This window comes from Petaurus breviceps, unplaced genomic scaffold (assembly GCF_028583685.1).
Source record: "Petaurus breviceps papuanus isolate PSGF00001 unplaced genomic scaffold, PetGlider_PUasm1.0 90845, whole genome shotgun sequence".
NCBI classification, from domain to species: domain Eukaryota; kingdom Metazoa; phylum Chordata; class Mammalia; order Diprotodontia; family Petauridae; genus Petaurus; species Petaurus breviceps.
The window spans coordinates 6,868,657-6,890,404 of NW_027187359.1; the positions used below are offsets into that span (position 1 = coordinate 6,868,657).

Below are 21,748 nucleotides of genomic sequence, written 5' to 3' on the forward strand. Positions count from 1 at the left end.
ATCCATCCATCCATCCATCCATCCATCCATCCATCCATCCATCCATCCTAGTAATCCACAATGCCTCTGAGAAGGAGGAAATCTTAGAACAAGCACTGCCTATAGCCTTAGGAATTACAAATCTTAATTCTGTGTACTTTATCTATTAACCATTTTCTCTGTTTCAGTTTCATTCATTCTTAACAATGCAAAGAGCGATTACTCTAGACAGTTTTTATTTTAATTAAGATACTGAAATATCACTTAATTGCCCTCAGTTCCTTTATAAGATAGTGATTGGTCTCTTTAGGCTTATGTGTAGGATGAAGGGTTCTCAAAAAGATCATTAGGGAATTAAAGAAATATCTTTGGGGTGCCCCCTTTACCTGGTCAAGTGCCCAGGTCAGAGGCTCAATTTGAGGTCTGGAGGCAAAGCAATAATAAAAAGTAGAAAGAAATAATATGACTTACTGGAAACAGCATGTAACTTGGGGTCAGAATCCAATATCATCAAAAAAACATTTATTAAATGCTTACTTTGTGTGTGAAGGACACTATTGCTATTGTGCTAGGCACTGGGGTTGCAGAGACAAAAGCAGTCTCATCCCTCAGAGAGCTACATTTTACTGGGGGTGTAGGGGAAAAAAAGGGTGCACAAATGAAAGAGAATTTGAGGAAAGAGCAAGAACTCATACTTTAGGACATCCAGAAGGGTTTCCTATAGGAGATGGGTCACAAGCTGAGCCTTGACAAAATTTAGGGAGGATGAAAGGTGGAGTTGATGAGGGAGTGTATTCCAGGCCTATGCAAAGGCATAGAGGTAGAAGATGGAGTGTCCATTTCAGGGAACAGCAATGGGCCAGTTTTTCTACAACATAGTTTGTAAACGGGAGTCACATATAATAATCCTAGAGAGGAATATCAGAGCCAGATTGATGAAGTGCCATGCTGAGGAATTTGTATTTAATCCCAAAGACAATAAGTGACTATAGGATTTTCCTAATCACATGGAAAACACAGCATCACTTGTGCTTTAAGAACATTATTTGGCAATTGTGCAGAAGATGGATTGGAGAGGGGGCAAAGGGAAAGTGGGGAGTCTAACTAGGAGGCTGTGGCAACAGTGTAGAGAAGGAGATAATGAAGGCCTGAATTAGGGTGATGGCTGTCTGAGAGAAGAGAAGAGTATTAGAGAACTTACAGAGGTATAATGGACAAGATTTATCAGCCATTTGGATATGGAGCCTGAGGGAGAGGGGAGAGTTGCCAAAGGTATTCATACCTTCCCATATTCCCAATTTAATTTAATTTAATTCCCAATAAGGGAAGAATGTTAGCACCCTGTAAAAAAAATAGAGAAGTTTGGGTATGGAAGAAGATCATGAGTTCTGTTTTAGACTGTGATTTTGAGATGACTGTGGGATATCCAGGTGTTAATGTTAAATAGTCAATAGCTGATGTGGAACTGGGAGATGTGTATGCATGACAGGGGGGGGGGGAGAGACAGACAGGCAGAGACAGAGACAGAGAAACAGAGAGACAGAAAGAGGAAGAGGGAGAGAGAGAGAGAGGCAGAGACAGAGAGAGAGAAACAGGGAGAGAGCCAGAGACAGAGAGAGAAGACATGGTTAGAAGGCAGGATGTCAATGATGACCCAGCAAAGAAGACCGAGGAGTGTTCAGATATGTAGGATGCAACCAGGGTAATAACAAAAGCAAAAGGTATGGATGAATGGGAGTGAAGATGCATGGGGCATGAGGAAATCAGGGTACCTGAGAGGACACCAATATGTATAATGGAAGACCTAAAGTATGAGCACAGGATTTGGGGTGGAGAGGGAGACAGAATCAAATACCGAACTCCTTGGGAGAGAAGGAAAAATGGCATAAGGAGAAATCCTGGGATCCTGTCCCCAGGATCTGGCGAGCGTGACCTATCTGGATGGAACCTCAAAGGAGGAGGGTATATTGAATGACAGCAGCAGGGAGGAGTGGTAGTAAGGAGCAGGCCTAGATGTCTTTCAGAAGAGTTGATTGACACCCTAGTGTTGCAGAAGTTGATTTGTTCTGTAGGGAGTCATCCCTGGAAGTGTGTCCTTGGAGCTCCCCTGATACTTCTTGGGATTCAATGAGCAGATGTAGTTCAGTGCTGAAAGAACTTGATTCTGGTATGATACAGCAAACCCTAAGTGTTCCCTTGGTCTTTCCCCACCACTTTGACAATGGTATGGGAGTGAGATGCTAAGTTGTTTAAAAAAGGAGGGAGGGATCTCTTCTGTCACACTCTCCTCCTTCAAACCTCCAAGTGGCATCAGATAACTCTGAGATTGCCTGTGAGGAGGGTGCACTCCTCCCTCTCCTATTGCCCCTCTCTCCCAGGTCATATGGCCACAAGCACATGGTAACTAAAGTACATGTACTGCCTAGGCAAGCCTGAGCCTGGGTTTTTAGCTGTCTGTTTTGTCTCTGTTCTTAGGTGAATGAGTATTTATCCTAATACGGTCATATCTAAACTTGCAGATAAATGATAATTGAGATGTTAAGTGACTTACTCAGAGGCCCACAACCAGTACATGTCAAAGTCAGAACTTCAATTCAGGTTTTCTTAACTATTTTTTTTCTTTTTTTTTTTGGAGGGCAATTGGGGTTAAGTGACATGCCCAAAGTTACATGGCTAGTAAGTGTGTCAAGTGTCTGAGGCCAGATTTGAACTCACGTCCTCCTGACTCCAGGCCAGAGGTCTATTCACTGTGCCACCTGGTTTTCTTAACTCTAAGCCAGTTCTCTTCACTATGTCAGACTGCCCCCTTGCTGGGCACAGGCTAGGCATTTAAAATGTCTTTTGAATTTAAAGAAATTTTTATCTGTTTTACAGGTTACCATCAGTTAATAATACTTCAACATTTCTTGTAGGCAAGAAGTGAGTAAGTAACATCACCAAGAATCAGATTACTAGAAAGTAAGGCAGGATGATTTAGGGCAAAAGACAGCGGAAGCAGACAGCCCAGAGGCTGAAATGGTGTAATGCAGTGGAAAGAGGGCTGCATCTGGAGCCAGAGACCTTCCTTTCTTGTGTCTGGATTGAACCAGAGGCTGTTAATGACCCTTTTAATGTTCCAGTTCTGTGATATTTACCAGGCTGGTCAATATCTCCACTTACTACCTGACTAACCATGAACATAGATCTTGTCTTTTCTGGGACTCATCTAGAAAAATGAAGGGGTTTGACTAGATGATATTAAAGGTTTCTTCTGGCTCTCTTGTGGTCCTAAAGGACCTAGAGCAGTGTTTCTTAACTTAGGATCATCTGACAGATTTCAGAGAGTCTGTAAAGTTGAACAAAGGAAAAAATACATCTTTATTTCTGTATACATTTTGTGTATTTAAAAATATTCTTCTGAGAAGGGTTCCATGGGCTTAACCAGACTGGCCAAGGAGTCTATAACATATAAAAAGTTAAGACCTCTGTTTTAGAGTATGAGCTCCAGGGCATTAAGTGGATCCTTTGTGGAGGATTTATGGGAAGAAATACTACTACTATTACTACTACTACTACTACTACTACTACTACTACTACTACTACTACTACTACTACTACTACTACTACTACTACCACCACCACCACCACCATTTATATAGTGCTTACTATGTGGTAGGAAATTTACAGCTATCTCATTTGATGCTCACAACAACTCTGGGAGGTAGATACTATTATTATGCCCATTTTACAGGTGAAGAAACTGAGGCAAACAGGGTTATGTGACTTGTCCAGGGCCCCACAGTTTGTAATAATATGAGGTTGGATTTGAACTAAGGTTTTTCTGACTCCAATCCAGTCCCAATGCTATCTCCATTGTGCCACCTAGAATTGCACAGGATGAGAAGATGGGAATAGTTTGCCATCTGGGATTGCAAATGCTTGTTGAATGATTGATTTAACCCAATACCCTCATTTTACCAATGAGGTAACACATATAAAACAGGAATTGCCCATGATTGTTTTTCTTTTATCTAGCTGTGACCTGCAAATGAAAGGAGAGCAGCCAGTAGGAAGACACGTACCTTGATGGTGGCATTGTTGTCATCTATCAGAGTATCTGTCACTTCTAGGTAGCCCTCCTCTACCACCTGCTGCAGTACCATGCGGAAGGTCCCGATGATCCTGGAGACAACAAAGGAATTGAAGAGTGAGCAAAGGGTCATGTATACAAGGCTCAGGGGCTATAGGAGCTAGATAGTCCTGGGGGAAGTACATATCATGTTTTTTCTTTTAGGTTTGTGAAGAGAATGTATGAGAAGAATTGCCCTTTCCTGAAAGAAAGGGACTCTTGAGTCCTTAGATGATTTCAAAGTAGTTGTACCTTGTTGGAATGAAATAAACTAACACGGGAGACCAAAATGGGAGGAGCAGGCATTGTCCTAAGGGATGTCCAGGTCTATTGGAAAGGGCTTGCTAGAGATGATGTGATAGGTTAATGACCAAAAACACAGGACCCACCTCCCCCAAACTCTAGCACATCTTGGTGGTGGTGATGGGTGGATGGGATGTGTATATCCAATGTAGAGGTGAATCTTTGGAAGAAAATCATGGAAATAAATGTGAGGGAGGCATTGAGGCACAGAGAGGCTTATAGTTTCAGTAAAAAAACACATTGATTCTGGAATCAGAGGACTTGGGTTCAGATCCCATTTCTGACACCTGTGTGACTTTGAATAGGTCACTTTATTTCTCTGGACTTCTGTACCATGAGGAGATTGAACTAGACAGACTTTATGGTCCCAATGAGCCTGTCCTGGGTGAGTAGTTGGGGACATCTGTTCCAAGAACCCAGAGCCCCAGCCATGGGACTGGGGCTTATGTATATGTCATCATCCCTATTAAGCCATAGAACTCAGGTTCCTCAGCTTTAAATGGAAGCATTGGACTACATGATCTTCCTGCACAAAAGCAATTGCCTCATTGAGTCACACAAAAAGTCTATGAGATAAGGTGCAAGAGGGTTTATTGCATAGGTTAGGAAATTGGAACTGAGAGATGCTCAACGAACTGTCCATGGTCCTAGAACTAGTTGCTGTCAGAGGTGGGATTCAAACACTGGTTGGTCTGACTCTGATCCCAGTGCTTTATCTATTGCCTGGAATAGGAAAGGAAAAGGAATGAGCATTTATATAGGGCCTACTATGTGCCAGGCACTGTGTGAAGTGCTTTACAAATATCTCATTTGATTCTCACAACAAACCTGAGAGGAAGATGCTGTTAATATCTCTATTTTACAATTGAGGAAACTGAGGCAAACAAGGTTAAGTTGCACAGGGTCACATGGCTAATGTAGTTGAGGTCATATCTGAACTCAGATCTTGACTCCAGGTCCAGTACTCTCTCCACTGTATCACCAGCTGCCTCCAACACTTAAGCACAAAGCTAAGTGATATTCAATTTCATTCAATTCAATTCAATGAGTATCAGTTGATTGACATCCTCTTCAAGACTGCATTTAACATTTCTTTAACATGATTTTACCTATATTAAAAAAGTTCCCGGGAGTCAGGGAGTATGGGCATAATTCATTTTGGAGGGATGGCTCCAAGACTATTTCCCCATATTCACCTCCCCACCCTGCTCCCCACCACATATTAACTCTATAAGAGAGATTATTCTTTAATTTAAAGATTTCCTTTTGGGAAGGAGCAGTGTCCACAGAAAATAAATCCTGGATTTGAGATCAGAAAGCCTGGGTTTGAGACCTGGCTCTTGGCACTTGTGGTGTGATGACAGACAAATTGGCTCATCTGTTTCTACCTCATTTTCCTCATGTATAAAGGAAGGATAATATGAGAGACAGTGTGGCATAATGGATAGAGAGTTGGACTCGGATCAGGAAGACCTCGTTTTGCATACTGCTTCTACCACTTGCTAAGCTGTGTGGCCTTGGGCAAGTCACAACCTCTGAATCTCAGACTTTTTCATCTGAGAAAAATGGAGATAATGAGACTTGTGCCTGCCTGACAAAGCTGCTATAATGGAAGTGCTTTGTAAATGACAAAGTGCTACAGAAATTAGAATTATTATAATCAAAGGAATAAATTGGCATGGAGTTTTGATATGAAGAGATATTTTAAAATTTAGATTTTTCACTATTGAGAACCTAGTAATAGAGTATTATTGCCACAGTTGAGTAGTGATTGGGTCAGAAGCTTTACTTCCTAGTGTGGAACACTGATTCACACTCCAAATAAAACACGGTATAACTTCAGAAGAGTCAGATCTACTTGCCCTAGAAGATCAGAAACCGCCTTCCCTGGAGGAAACCAGAAATACAGGTAGTGATCACAGGGGGCAAGGCAGTGATGGTGAGATGCAGGCAGACACCACCAGGGGACAGCATAGAGCTGTCTCCCTGCACATGCTCAGAGGTGCTCCCTCATTCTTTGAGAATTAAAATTAAATAAATCCTGGGATCAAAGGATCATAGGATTTTGAAAAGGAAGAGATCTTTGAAAGCATCAAATTCAATTTATATTTATTGGAACTGGGACTTAATTAACAGAGTTAGGAACATGTGTGGACATTGGGGAAACCTAGGAAAGGTGGGTGGATATATGGGTAAAAAGAAAAGGATATATATTCCTCAGAAAACTAAATATCTGGAAATGCCACCTGCAAAGTGGTAACATAAGGATTATTGAGACAATGTAAAGAAAATCGGAGGACTTAGGTTTGAGCACACATTCATTTGTATTACAGATTGTGTGAAATTATGTTGGGTGTGCATGTTTGCCTGCTCTGGGAGAGTTGCCCATGGGCAGTGCACCTGTCATAGAATCATAGATTGAAGGCTGGAAGGGCCCTTTGAGGCCATCTGGTCTAATCTTCTCATTTTACAGATAAGGACACTTATTTACCTATCCATGTGGGTAAAGCAACTTGACTAAGGTAACAAACAGGTAGCAAGCCTCCATTATGTTCCCAGAGTACCTGGCACATTTCTATCAAACAGAGGGTTGAGAAAGAACAAATGAAAACATTTCAGTTGATAAGACTCCTAAGGATTCAGTCACTACCCTACAAAGCCAGTAGAGACTAGTATAGATATAAAAGAAGCAACATGGTGGGGTAGAAAGAGCACTGGCATCTTGTAATCAGAAAACCTGGGTTTAAATGCTACCTACTATTTTCTAGCTCTCTATGACTCTGGGTGAGTCACCGAAGGGAAGCTAAGTGGCACAGTGGATAAAGTGTCATCTTCCTGAGTTCAAATCCGACCTCGACACTTACTAGCTGTGTAACCTTGGGCAAGTCACTTGCCTCTTTTTGCCTCAGTTTCCTCATTTGTAAAATGAGCTGGAGAAGGAAATGGAAAACCAGTATCTTTGTCAAGAAAACTTCAAATGGGATCATGGCAAGTTAGACACAACTGAAATGTCTGAACAATGTCATTGAAAGCTCTGAGCCTCATTTTCCTCATCTGAAAAATGGGGATGAGAATATTTGTACTATTTACCTTAACATGTTTTTGGGAAGAAAGTACTATTAACCCTCAAAAGGCTAGGTCTGAGGAAGAGTTACAGATATTATACATGTAAATAATTACGATGATCATAGGGGAACTAGCCTCTAGAAAATATTTTTCTGGACTCTCTTCCCTCCCTCACTTTGGATTCTACTTTCTTTATTTTTTCCAGGTTCAATTTTAATAAATACTCTTAGTAAATCCTGATAGGTTCCTCCCACTCCCCAACTGAAATAATCAGTTATCAGATCCACCAGCAAACGAAAGGCTATTAGAGGAAATTGGTATTCATATTTGTTAGGGTTGGAGCTTCATTAACTGAGTTAGAAATATGATATGATTATTGGGAAAATCTAGAAAAGGTGGGTGGATGTATGGGCAAAGAAAGAAGGACACATATCCTTTGGAAAACTAAATATCTAGAAAATACCACCTGCAAAGTGGTAACAGGACTATTGAGGCTATGTGGCATAAAGAAAAATCTGAGAACTTGGGTTTGAACCCACTCCACTTGTTCTAAGAACTTAACTTCCTCCATTAAATGAAGGGCTAGACCAGGTGACTTCTAAGGCTGCTAGCTCTCCCACTCTAAGATTCTGGACTACTTAGACATGTAAATATGGACTTTTCTAAGAAAGAACTACTAGCAGTTTTCTTGGACAGCACCTGCCAAGTTACAAAGAACTTTGTCATGTATGACCTCGTTTGATCCTTACAACAATCTTATGAGCTGCTGGAGCAGACATTATTCCCATTTTACAGATGAGAATACTGAGATTCAGATTGATTGACTTTTCTAATGTCATTTAGCTCTTCTGATTCCAAGAGAAAGGGAGAGAGGAAAAAAAGACAGCAGGGAGCAGTGAAGGACACATATACCAGTGAGAGAGAAAAAAGGAGGGATTGGAAGTTGGAATAATTAAGATAGTATATGAAAAATCCTTTTAAAACTTTCAATGCTGCAAAGATGTTATTATTATTAATTATTATTCTTGAAATTCAGAATTATCTTATTACCTTAGGGTACCTTTCTAAGTGCCCTGATTAGTGCCTTTATTCCTGTAACCCGTAATTCTGTAGTGAGGCTGTTGTAATGCTGGGGACACTGCCATGGGTGTCTCCCAAACCCACCCCACCCTCACTTTGGTTGGGAGGTCAGAGGCTGGACCACAGTCTTCTCCACGGAGCTCCCTATCTGGAGGGAGGGCTGGTTGGTCTGTGTGACCCAGATTGGATTCCCAGCTAATTAGCCCTGGAATAAGTGAAGCCTGAGGCAGCAGGTGGGAGGGCAGAACAGCCACAAAGAAGCCCCTACCAGGCACTATGACAGCCTTGAATAATTCAAGAACTTTCCCCTGGGAGACAGCATCGGGTATCTTGGGCCAGGTTGAGTATGATTGCCAAACTCCTGGAGCCCTTGCATTATTTAGGGACCATTGGCAGCCACAGCGGGGAGCCGGGGGTGGGGGGTTGGGGGGGGGAGTGAGGAGGGATACCAGAGCGTCTCAGACATCTCCAAGGCATTTTGTTCTTGGAACTCTTAAAATGTCCTTATCATGCAATATTGTGTATTGTCTAATGTTTGGGTCTTCCTTCTTTTCTAGATTGTAAGCCCCAGGAAGGCAGGGGCCATGAATTGGTTAAACTGCATTTCCATATGAGCCTAGAATGTGCCCTACATATAGTAATGAATTGTAATAACAGACATTTATATAGTGCTTTAAGGTTTAAAAAGCATTTTACATTCATTATGTCATTTGAGCCTTACACCAAAGCCTATGAGATACTACAGTAATTATTACTGCCCCCATTTTACAAATGAGGAAATCAAGGCTCCCATCTGAAGATGAGCATTTTGTGGTAGCTAGAACACTTAGACTTGAGGCTCCTACCGTGTTTCCCCGATAATAAGACACTGTCTTATTAATTTTTTTGGACAGAAAAACACCAGAGGGCTTATTTTCAGGGGAGGGCTTATTTTAATGAACATTGACAACAATTTTAATAAACAGGTAAATGTGAACAAAAAAATGTACCTTTATTCAATAAGCAAATCACTGGGGAAGAACAGGATGACACGCTCACTGCTGCAGCTCTGATTGGATGCAGCTCGGAGCGCAGCGTGTGTTTCACCGGGGGGGGGGGAGACGGTGCATACAAAGGGTACCGTAATGTAGTGTGTAGTGCAGGGGATCACCTTCACTACAGTAGCAATCTCAATAGGGCTTATTTTCGGGGGAGGTCTTATTTTAGAGGAATCTTACACAGTAAGGGGAGGGCTTATTTTCAGGATAGGTCTTATTATCGGGGAAACACGGTAGTTTAAGAGTTGGAAGGGACTTTGGAGATCATCTAGTCCACTCTCTTTCCCTTTTCTCCCTGTACTCTCCACCCCTATTTTACAGCTGAGGAAATAGGCCTAGAGCAGTTAAGTGTCTTGCCCAAAATCACACAATTACTAGAATCAGGAATGAAATTTGAACCCAGATCCTCTGGCTCCAGATGGGCAGCTAGGTGGCACAGTGGATAGAGGACCCAGTCTGGAGTCAGAAAGACTGCTCTTTATGAGTAAAATGTGGCCTCAGACACTTCCTAACTGTGTGACCCTGGGCAAGTCACTTAACCCTGTTTGCCTCAGTTCCTTATCTATAAAATGAGCTGGGGAAGGAAATGGCAAATCACTCCAGTATCTCTGCCAAGAACACCCCAAATGGGGTCACAAAGAGTCAGACATGACTGGAATGATTGAACAATAACAAAGACCTCTGCTTCCAGAATCAGTGTACTTTCTACTCTACTACTCAGGCCAATCTGGGTTCAAAGTTGATCTCCCCCCACTCCTACCCCTCAATATTTACTAGTTGTCTTATCTTAAGCAAGTGATTTTAATTTTCTTAGTCTCAATTTCTTCATCTATAAAATGGGGATAATTATTCTTGTAGTCCCTATCTTGCAGGCTTGGTGTGAGGCTCAACTGGGATGATAATTTATGTGCAGTCATCTTTCAGTCTCTGCCCATGAAGGCCTGGCTATGGAATAGGAGCCAGGGAGCTACCTGGTGGTGAGTGACTTACCCAACATTCCCCCAAAGCTCTGGTGGCCTCGGACTTGCTCTAGGAGTGGCTACCCAGAATGCCTTTGATCTTGAGGCTTAAAGTGGCTTGTGAGAAGAGGACTGATACCAGGGAAGATACCAAAGAGCAGTCATTGACAACTGCCAAGGGTGCAGCTAGGATGAAGCAGAGAAGAGGGAGGCAGCCGGTGGTCAGGCCGCAGGGGTGAGGGTGGTGCTGAGTGCTGCCGGGCTGCTGCAGATGCCAACAAAGAGGAGCAGAGCCAGGGCTCTGTAGGCCTGGACTGGGCACTTCCTCCTCTTGCATGTCATCTTGCTTCAAGCACCCCACTCTCCCAGCTTGTAATCGAGTAATCTTTAGTGTTTTCCTTGGTCCTCTCCTCACAAACCCTTCAATCTACAAGGCCAAAGGCATGCTGGACATCTTTGTGGCCAGAGCTCCAAGGACTAGCTATATTCATGAAGTTCTTTGCAAAATTCAAAAATCTACATAAATGCCTGCTTCTGTTATTAAGGAGAGGCAGGATTCAAACCCTGTTCTGGCCTAGATTCCAAATCTAGTGCCTTCTCTCCGGCCCCACACCGACTTTTTGTTTGATGAAATTGCTCATGTGGAATCTGCACCAAAGCCAGACCTTCAAAAAGTCCTGTCCTGTTTATTGTATGGATATCATCCCTGCTCTGCTTTCCTCTTTACTACTCTGCAATTAGGCACTCAAGACTCTTTTTGTTGAGGTTGTCTCTGTTTCTCCATATGTCCTTAGCAGGACCAGTCATACATCCTGGTAAGGCTTCTGCTTCCTACTCATCAACCTCCTCCTCCATATTCTCTACTCCAGAGGTGCCAAACTTGAGAAGGGCAGGGGTAGGGGTGGGTAGAGAGAGAGTGACCTGCAAAACTCCAGAGAGAGGCTGAACCAGATTAAAATATAATTGAGAAACATTTAACAAAATAAAGAAAAATACAGTACAACATAGATAATGTTAGTTTGTGGTTTTCTAAGTCAATATAGGGCTGCCTGGGAGCCATTTCTATTTGAGTCTGACACCAAAGCTCTACTCACTCCTCATTGCTCTGAGTGGTTCTAAGTATTATTTGGGGTTTATTTCCATTTTTTTGGAGGGGGGAAGGCAGGGCAATTGGGGTTAAGTGACTTTTCCAAGGTCACACAGCTAGTAAGCTTTAAGTGTTTGCGGTCAGATTTGAATTCAGGTCCTCCTGATTCCAGGGCTGGTGCTCTATTCACTGCGCCACCCAGCTGCCCCGGTTCTAAGTATCGTTGCTACTTGCTACACCCAAGGTTAGGGTAGGGAAGAGTCCCCCAGCTCAGCTGGTCCATGAATTGGGTTTGGGGATTGGAGATGAGAGTTTGAGGGAAAACATGGAAGTGTCTGTGTCCTGTTTCAAAGCACCTTGAGCCAAACCACAGGCCTGAAATCAAGCAGGGATTTTAGGGTACACCTAGCCACCATGTAGTTTTGTTGTTCAGTTGTGTCTCACTGACTCCATTTGGAGTTTTCTTGGCAAAGATACTGGAGTGGTTTACCATTTCCTTCTCCAGCTCATTTTACAGATGAGGAAACTGAGTCAAACAGGGTTAAGTGACTTACCTAGAGTCACACAGCTAGTTAGTGTCTGAGGTCAGATTTGAATTCAGGTCTATGTTGGGCCAGATACCACTCCTACAATGAGGCCTTGAGAATAAGAAGTGGGGCATCACCTCCTCCTTTCTTACAGGGGACCAGTTCCAGGAAGAATTCTTTTCCTTCCCTCCTGCTCCCCTGCTCCCCACAGCAAACTGATGAGTTCTCCCCTGGGATATTTACCAACCTTATGGTATGCATGGACAACCCTTTTTCCCATGAAGCCTCTCTCCTTGTACCCCTTTGATTCTCTTACCGCCCACAGCCTCCTCTCGCTGGTGCCAGTGGAGGGGAAAGAGGAGAGAAGGTCTGGATCATAAAGTGCCCTGCTGAAGGAGGACGCATACTTCTTTGTCCCTGTGTACCTTCCATCTTGATGACATTTTAGAATGAATAATGAAGTTCCATATTCAATTATTTAAGCTTTTATGGCAGCTAGTTTTACTTTCAAAGACTTAGGCTTTGTTTTAAAAATGGATGGTGGTATTGTGGAGAGAGTACTGAATGTGGAGTAATAAGAATAATAATAATTGTCAACATTTATACAGAGATTTAACATTTGTAAATTGCTTTACAAAATGATCTCTTTTGATCCTTGAAATTAGGCATAGGTTCTATTTTTATCCCCATTTTGCAGATGAGGAAACTGAGGCTGAGTGAGTTTAAGTGACTTGCCCAGGGTCACACATCTAGCAAGTGTTTGAAGCAGGATTTGAACTCAGATCAGGAAGTTAGGAAGATTCATATCCTGCCTCTGACACATACTAACTGTATGATCCTGGGCAAGCCACTTAATCTTTCTGAGCCTCCTTTTCTAAAGTTATAAAATGAGGGGGGAGGACTAGATGGTCCCTGAGTTCCCTTCAAGCTCTGTATCTATGATCCTATGGATTTTATGGGCCCAGTTGAACAATCTAGGCTCTTTCATCCTCTATTTCATTTTCTACTTCTTTTCCTTTAATATTCTGATAATCCTCTGCCCTTTGCATTATGCAATACTGCCTCATAGACTTTACAGTGTTTTATTTGTATGATGAGTTTAGTTGCCATTAAAAAATTAACTTTTTTTAAGATCAGAGAATCAGACAGGAAGGGACTTTGACAGGCCACCTAATCTAACACTCTCTTTTTACAGACAAGGAAACTGAGGGAAGTGAGTTGATTTCTCAAGGTTGTGTAGGTAAGTGCTAAGATCTAGATTTGAATGTACAGGGTGTCCTAGCTTGGACACATAGAAAATCTCATTGACTACTCATATTTTCAAGAAATGAAATGAATGAAATTTCCAACATTTTATTTAACTAGTATAAATGAGATTTCATAGTAAGATACAGGAAGACATTGGAGACACATAGGAAATTTCATTAATTAATTAAATTAAATTAATCTCATTAATATGGAAAACAGTCCCCAATGGCTAATGAAAGCTTTTATTCCAACATTTTCTCTAATTAGCATAAATTTTAGACATGACAATGTCACATGGAATAAAAGCTACTGGGGACTATTTTTTCCATATTAATGAGATTAATTTCCTTTCATCCACCAAATGTCTCTGAGGAAGTGATTTGGAAACTGTCTCTTTCTGTGTCTCTGTCTCTGACTTAGTCATGACTGATGGTTAAAGGTGTGCCTTTATTTTAATTAAGGTGGTCAGAAAGGGGATCTCTGAATCGAATGAGCCAAGATTAATCTATCAGCTGATCATTTATTGCTGATAAGCATTTATTAAGCTATTCAGAGAGAAGGTATCTCTGAATTATTTGTCCTAATTCAGTTAAGGGAAGCTTTTAGGGGTGAGGTGGGGTGAAGAGAGTCTTGATAAGGACAGTAATCATCTCCCACACAGAGAAAAGGAGAATGCAAGCTGTGGATGTGCTGGATACTGGCTTGCAAGAGCCCATTGTTAAATTTTGAGTGTGAGCATTTACATATTGGAAATTGAGGAACATTTATATAAATTTATAGCCTTGATTGATTATTTCATTAATTATCTAGACTTAAGAAAGTAATAGAGAAAATGTTTAATAATACAAATTCAGATTAAAAGTGTGTCCTGCATACAATTTCCCTTCCAGAGAGGGATTTTTTTTTAAACATTTAGCAGCATACCCTGATTATAACAGAACCAGGTTGTAGTTAAGCCTAAGAAATCTTATGATGAAACAACTACTGATAATTTTTTTGCCTTTTTTTGGGAGGGCAATTGGGGTTAAGTGACTTGCCCAAGGTCACACGGCTAGTTTGTGTGTGTGTGTTACATGTCTGAGGCTGGATTTGAACTCAGATCCTCCTGACTCCAGGACTGGTGCTCTATTCACTGTGCCACCTAGTTGCCCCATTACTGATAATTTTGACAAGGGTAATCACTCTGTTAGAAAAGAAAGCTATTTGCCCAGAGATTCTGGTATCCCTGATTCTAAACTCCAAGGGGGTAGTAGAGTCCATCAGACAAGGTAGAGTTTTGATCATTTCCCCCATTACTCCCAGGATGGCTTTCCCATGCTTGAACGCACTTACTTATTGCTGAAGACTTTGCTGTAGTTGAATACCTGGATCTCTAGCATCTCATTGCCATCAATGTTACTGCCAAGTGGCCATCGGAAGGTCTAGGAGAAGAGAGAAAAAAAGTAGTCTAGGACAAGAATTATAGGTAAGGGTGTTTTTGGAAAGATGAAAAGGAATCTATGGTATGTATGTCTTTAACCCATCTCCTGAGCTTACATGGATGAAGTCTTATCTTGGGGGAAGCTGCCTCAAAACATTATTATTTCTTTGATTTATTTTGTTACCCCTCCCATTATAAGTTTACTATGAGAAATCTCAGAATATAGCTCATGTATCAGTCTCCATATATGAAAGCAGAAGGGTCTTTAGTGCCTTTATAAGCACTCAAGGTAAGACTGTATGTTGTACATAGGAGATTATTTCATCCCATGGAAAATGCAACCAACATGTAAAAGATTCATAGCAGCTTGTAAACAATCAAAACAATTCTCCCTCTCTGAAAATTCTGTTTGCCTTTAGGCCTGTTCAGGTGTACAGAGTCAGTGTTAGTCTGTGGCTTGTACTTTCTTCAGAAGATATGCTAGTATGGATCCCCATCTTAACAGTCAGATCAGTTTGCCTCAGAGACCCAAACAAGCATGTAGCCTTACAGTAAGTACTACCTAGAAGGCTTTGAATCTCCTGGAAGGAAAATGAACTTGGGTATGATATAGAGGCAACTGCCCTTCCTGTGGGACCAACACTGTCCAAATGACTTAGGGTAGCATTAAAGGACACAGTCTAGACTTTCGTTCCTCCATATCTGACTTAATCCTTCACTACTCTTCCGGTTTTCGGAACCACACGTGTAATCCTCTTTTCCTTAGGAATCCAGGACAGCCTAAGAATTCTCCCAACTCTCACTTGAAGGTTAGATTCTAGAATATAGATTTCAGGGACTCTCCTCTCTGGCCACGTGGGTAAGAGATATATATATATAATGCATTGCATTATTAGAAGCTATTGAAGTGTGCCGGTGGGAGGCTTTTCATATACACAGGCTTCCTGCCCACCTTCAAGTCTAGTATTAACACCACTGTCTCAGGATATGTCCAGAAAATGTGAAGTTAACTGAAAAACCCAAAACCACCTGACCCCAGCACAATGAGTTGATGCCTATCATAGCAATTCACTTCTGATGGTTCTACGTGAATTGAGAATGGGACAAATGGGCATGTTCATACCCTTCATAAGGAGATGAAATCAAATTCCAAGTAGAAGCTCACTTGCTTATAAATTTGCTGATCAGTAAACTCCCCTGACCAAAATCTACATGGAATAGTAAATGTTTTTAGGTTTAAGGAAGGAAATATGCTCAGGGCTGGGTTTGGAAGTGAATCCCAGGGAAGGATTATACACTTCTACAGTAACTAGTCTTTTAGGGGGAAGTGTCTTGGGTATCCTAGGCTGTGAGCATGCTTTGTAATTTGGAGCAAATGAAGTCACTAGGTAGAGACAATTTGTGTGGATGGACTTTTTGGGCCTCATTGTTCATCCTTATTCAAAGCCATTTCTTGGAGTAAATGAAACCGATAAATACTCTGGGGCCTGCCCTGACTGCCTGAGGCCCTCAAGCAAGCTTGTAGACTAATAGAATCAAGAAGGTTAAGACTAGAAATGAACTTTAGAGATTATTTACTCCAACATTTCTCTATTCCCTCATTTAAAATTGTTTTTTTGTTTTCCTGTTTTATAGATGAGGAAACAGAGTCTAGGTGGGTTGTGACTTGCTCAAGGTCAATAACAATGACAAAACAAGGTCACACAAGTAGTAAATCTTAGAGGTGGGATTTGAACCCAAGTACTCTGAACTTATTTCAGTACCCTCATCACCATCTATGCCCTGAATCATAAAAGGTAGGATTATAGATCTGGAGCTGGAAGAGACCTTGGAGGTCATCTGGTCCCGTTCCCCCCCCACCCCCTTATGTCCCCCTCCCATTTTATAGTTGAGGAAACTGAGACTAAGGGAATTTGATTTCTTGTTGTCCAGTCATTTCTAATTCTTCATGACTCCATTTAGGGTTTTCATGGCAAAGACACTGGAGTGGTTTGTTATTTCCTTCTCCAGCTCATTTTGTAGATGAGGAAACGGAGGCAAACAGGGGTAAGTGACTTGCCCAGGATCACACAGCTAGTATCTGAGGTTGGATTTGATCTCAGGAAGAGGAGTCTTCCTGACTTATGTCCAGTACTCTGTGCACTATGGCGCCACCTAGCTTACCCAATGTCATACAACTAGTAAACACAGGAGAATTTCAATCTAGGTAAAGGAACTTTTTTGTATCATGATGCCTCTTAAGGTTAAATGACTTGCCCCAAATCACACAGCTAATTTAGTGGCAGAACCTGGATCAAAACCAGAGAAAACCATGTCTTAGCAGGCCTCCTAAACTCCCCATCATTCACCCAGAGTAGCCAGGTCAGAAAGTAGTAGAAAATGGAAAAAAAAAACCCAAGAAATTGCAAAAATGAAGATAGTGAAGGCAGTCTTGATGGCTCTTTGGCAAGTGGGGCGATACATTATGAATTTGGAAAGGAAAATTATCAGATCTGCATAAGAAAATTCAAGGCTGGCCAATTTGGAAACACGCCTTCCCCCAATGGGTCAGGCTTCATTAAGCAGTTTTCTTCAAGTCCTGCTCTTTATATTCCTAAGGCAAGGCTCTCATCTACAGAGTCTGCAATTTTCTTAATGAAGCTCGTTTTATTGTTCGATGGGGAAATAAGACATACCTCAGGAAAAGCTAAGCCAGCTGCCTCAGTGAAAAAAAAAGAAATGAATAAAAAAGAAGAAGAAACCCTGTATACTCATGAATCCAAGGCTTTGGAGGGAGACCAATTTTTCTATACACCTTCACAGTCATAAAGAGGGGCAGAGTACTGAGAGCACTTTATATATTTGCTTCATCTGAAAAGCACAGAGGACAGGATGTAGCTAGAAATCCCAGCTAGGGAAGAGGGATAGATTTAGGTTGGATTAGTAGATTGAGAAAATGGTTCAGTGAAATCAGTAAAGGCCTGAGGGATTTAGGTTGTTTCTTTTAATTAAATAAATAAGAAGGCAACTTCTAAGGGCATTTTGTAGAATCACAGAATCTGGAGAAGGGAGCCTGCCTTTAAGGGTTGTGCTAGGGGCATGTATATAAAGTAAGAATCTCTCTAGAGATTCAGGAAAGAAGTGACTCTTCCTTTTTCCCTAGATAGGAATTTAGAGGTCATCTAAGGCCTTTCCTTTCTCTTCCCTTCCTCTAGTTATTATCACTCTCTCCCATTTGAAATTTGTTTTTCTTCTTCTTTTAATTAAGGAAAGTAGAAGAGAGAAAATAAAGACTTGTTATTTGGGGGGAACTTATATTATTTCATTTAAACTTTGTTTACTTGCTTGTATATAAATTGTTTTTTTCCCCTGCTCCTAGAACATAAGCTCCTTGAGGTCAGGGACTTTTCTATTTTTATTTTTGTATCCTGAGCACTTAGCCCACATGGAAGGTGCTTAGTAAATGCTTTTTGAAAAGAAGCTTCAACCCCATACCTGTTGTAGAAATTCCTCTATCCCCTAAAAGTGATCATCTATCTGCTGCTTAAACTCCTCATGCTATAGACTTCTCATTACCTAGAGAGGCAGCCCATTTCACTAAATATCTTCATGTTGAGGATATAAATTTGCCCTTTAATCCATTGGTCCTTACTCGTCATTTTGGTGACAAGTAGAACACATCTAATCTATCCATAAACATTCATCCAACAAGCATTTCTTTATTGTGTTTATTATGTGCCCGATACATCTCAAGCAGCTAGGTGGTGTAGTAGATGGAGCCCTGAGCCTGAAATCAGAAAACTTATCTTCCTAAGTTCAAATCTAGCCTCAGACACTTAGTAGCTGTGTGACCCTGGGCAAGTCACTTCTCCCTGTTTGCTTCAGTTTCCTCATCTGTAAAATGAGCTGGAGAAGGAAAAGGCAAACCACTCCAGTGTTTTTGCCAAGAAAACCCCAAATGGGGTCATGAAGAGTTGTTTGTGACTGAAAAACAGCAATGTGCCAGACACAGCTCTGGATGTTAAAGACAAAAAAAAATTGTGTTTTATGGGAAGGAGACAATGTGTACACAGAGAAAGAAATACATATAGGGTAGCTATAAAGTTTTAAAAAATAGGGAGAGGTAGAGGACATTAACAATTGGTGGGAATAGGGAAAAACCATATAACAGTTTTGTTTTTTTTAAAGCAATTGGGGTTAAGTAACTTGCTTAAGGTTACACGGTCAGTTATTTCTGGATGTGGTGCTAAGTACCAGAGCCCAGATTCGATCCCAGGTCATCCCAACTCTGGGGCCAGTGCTCTTACTCACTGAGCCATCTGGCCGCCCCTTTATAACAGTTTTTCAAAGAAATCACATGATAGTTAATTGAAAACAATGATCATAGAATTATAAAATCACTGACTCTCAGGGACTTTGGGGTCCATGTTGTCCAATCTGAACAAGATTTCATTCCATTATCTCCCCAAGGTCTTTTCTTTTCTAGGCTAAACATCCACAGTTCCTTTAATCCTTCAGTAAACTGCTTTCAAGACCCTTCACCATTCTAGTTATCCCCCTCTGGATATGTTCCAGCTTGTCAATTTGTTGGTCTTGCTCAGTCTTGTTCAGTCATGACCCCATTTGGGGTTTTCTTGGCAAAGATACTGAAGTGGTTTACCATTTCCTTCTCCAGCTCATTTTACAGTTGAGGAAATGGAGACAAACAGGATGAAGTGACTTGCCTAGGGTCACACAACTAATAAGTGTCTGAGGCTGGATTTGAACTCAGGTCCTTTTGAGTCCAGGCCCAGCGCTCTATCCACTGCACCACTTAGACTAAGTATAAACATTGATTTATGAAGAATAGGTTATGCCATACGAATCTCAATTCAATTTTTAAAGAGAGTTTTTAGACTAGTAGATATTAGACTAGAGAATTCCAAAGATACAGTATGCCTAGATTTCAGAAGGACATTTGACATAACTTTTTATGAGCTCTTTCTTAACAAGATACAGTATGATATGGGCCAGATGACAATACAATTAACTGGATCTGGAATTGCCTGACTCCTAGAGCAGTCATCATTAATTGGCCAACATCACTCTGGAAGGAACTTTGTATCAGAGTGCTCCAGAATTCTGTGTCCTTTGATTTGTTCTCTCCAATATTTATAAAATTTATATCATATATTACTATAGTATTATTATATTATAATATTATTATAGTATATTATACTATACTATATACTATACTACACTGGGATATGATGTGATGTAATATGATATATGGTATGTGATTTGATGAGATGTGATGTAACATAATATGATATGAGACAATACAATACTTTTTATAGAGGCATAGTTAACATGCTTCTTAGATTTTCAGATGACAAAATAATGAGAAAAATAGTTAACATTTTGAATGACAAAATCAGTCCATGAAAAGCTCTTGATAGGCTAGAACAATAGGCTGAATCAAAGAAGGCAAAATTTAGTAAATGTAAAATATTGCAATTGGACTCTAATAATCAATTACATAAGTAAAGGGTGGTAGGAGTATTACTAGTTCCTATCAACAGTGTGATAGTATAGCTAAAACACCCAATGGGATCTTGAGATTCACTAGGTCCAGAATGAGGAAAGGATAGTCTGACTCTACCTTTCCCTGGTCAAATCACCTCTGGAGTGCTGTGCTCATTTCTGGGTATCACATTTTAGGAAAGATATTGACAATCTGAAGAGTATTAAGGGGAAGGTAACAAAGGTGGTTAACTTGGAGATCGTGACGTATGAGGATCAATTGAATGAATTGGAGATATTTAGCCTGGAAGGCAAAAAAAAACCCAACAGCTTAGAAAAGATATCTTCAAGTATATAAGGGTTCTCTCATTTAGAAGAATGATTTGACTTGCCATGTTTCATTCCAGAGGACAGAACACAGAGCAATGGATATAGATTGCAGAGACACTGATTTCGGCTTGATGTAAGGAGAAACTTCTCAGTAATGAATGTTGTCCTAAAGTGGAATGAGCTGTCTGGTTTAGGAGAGGATGAATTCCTTGCAGATTTTCTTATGGATACTTATAGATGACGACTCATTACTAGACATCATCCTCTTCTGGGAGTTCTTCCAACTCTGGTGAAGTTTGAAAACAAATCTAGAAATTCCTTGACTTCTCCATTGTTTGAAGAACAGGGTTTATGAGGTATTAGTCCATTCTTTCCCATCCCCCATCCAGCATCCCCTTTCCTAATAATGATTCCCTTTTTCTAGCATTCAAGTCAGATCCTGTGGAATCTTAGAATCTCTGGCTTTCTTCATGACTCAACTCAAATGCTGTCTCCTAGGAAATCTTCCCTGGTATCATCAACTGCTAGTGCCTTCCCCTTTAAGGCTACTTTCCATCTATGCTGTCTGTATCTTGTATGTGACTATGTAATGTTGTCTTCCCCAAGAGAATGTGATCTCCTCGAGGGCAGGCACTTTAAAAAAATGTGCTTCTTTTCTTTATACTCCTCATACTTAATAATGCTTATTAGTTGATTGAATGGTAAACTCCTCTGAACTAGTACCTCCCTTTTTCTGTGTGTGTGTGTGTGGGGGGGGGGATGTCCCGGGTCTAGGAATGAAGCCAAAAACAGCAAAGGAGAGGAGAGAAAGAGGCATAAGGGTGAGAAGAGCCACACCTCAGCTCATTCTCAGGAATGGCTTCAGCTGACTGTTGTCAGGGACCAGAGTAAGACCTCACACTTCATTATTGCTGCCTTCTCCCAACAGGTACACACACACACACACACACACACACACACACACACACACACTAGTACTAAATGATGCTATTGTAGTTGTCAGTTCAAGTGAATAGGAACATAGACAAACAGTCCTGCTGGTTCTGGACCAGTGCCTGGCCATACTTTCATGGGTACAATTTGTTTTCTGAGTACAGGATTATAGTTTCCATTTCCAGGGAAA

The 21,748-nt window shown here is 41.0% G+C and overlaps 1 protein-coding gene across 1 annotated transcript in view; it reads right to left on the bottom strand.

The window, feature by feature from the left end:
- Positions 1–21,748, bottom strand: part of OTOF (otoferlin) — a 187,330-nt gene that overhangs the window by 116,966 nt on the left and 48,616 nt on the right. The window contains exons 3-4 of the mRNA XM_069071807.1: positions 14,727–14,815; positions 4,041–4,140 (exon numbers count right to left, since the gene is read on the bottom strand). Coding sequence (XP_068927908.1) covers positions 4,041–4,140; positions 14,727–14,815 — 189 coding nt within the window. The remainder of the gene's footprint in view (positions 1–4,040; positions 4,141–14,726; positions 14,816–21,748) is intronic.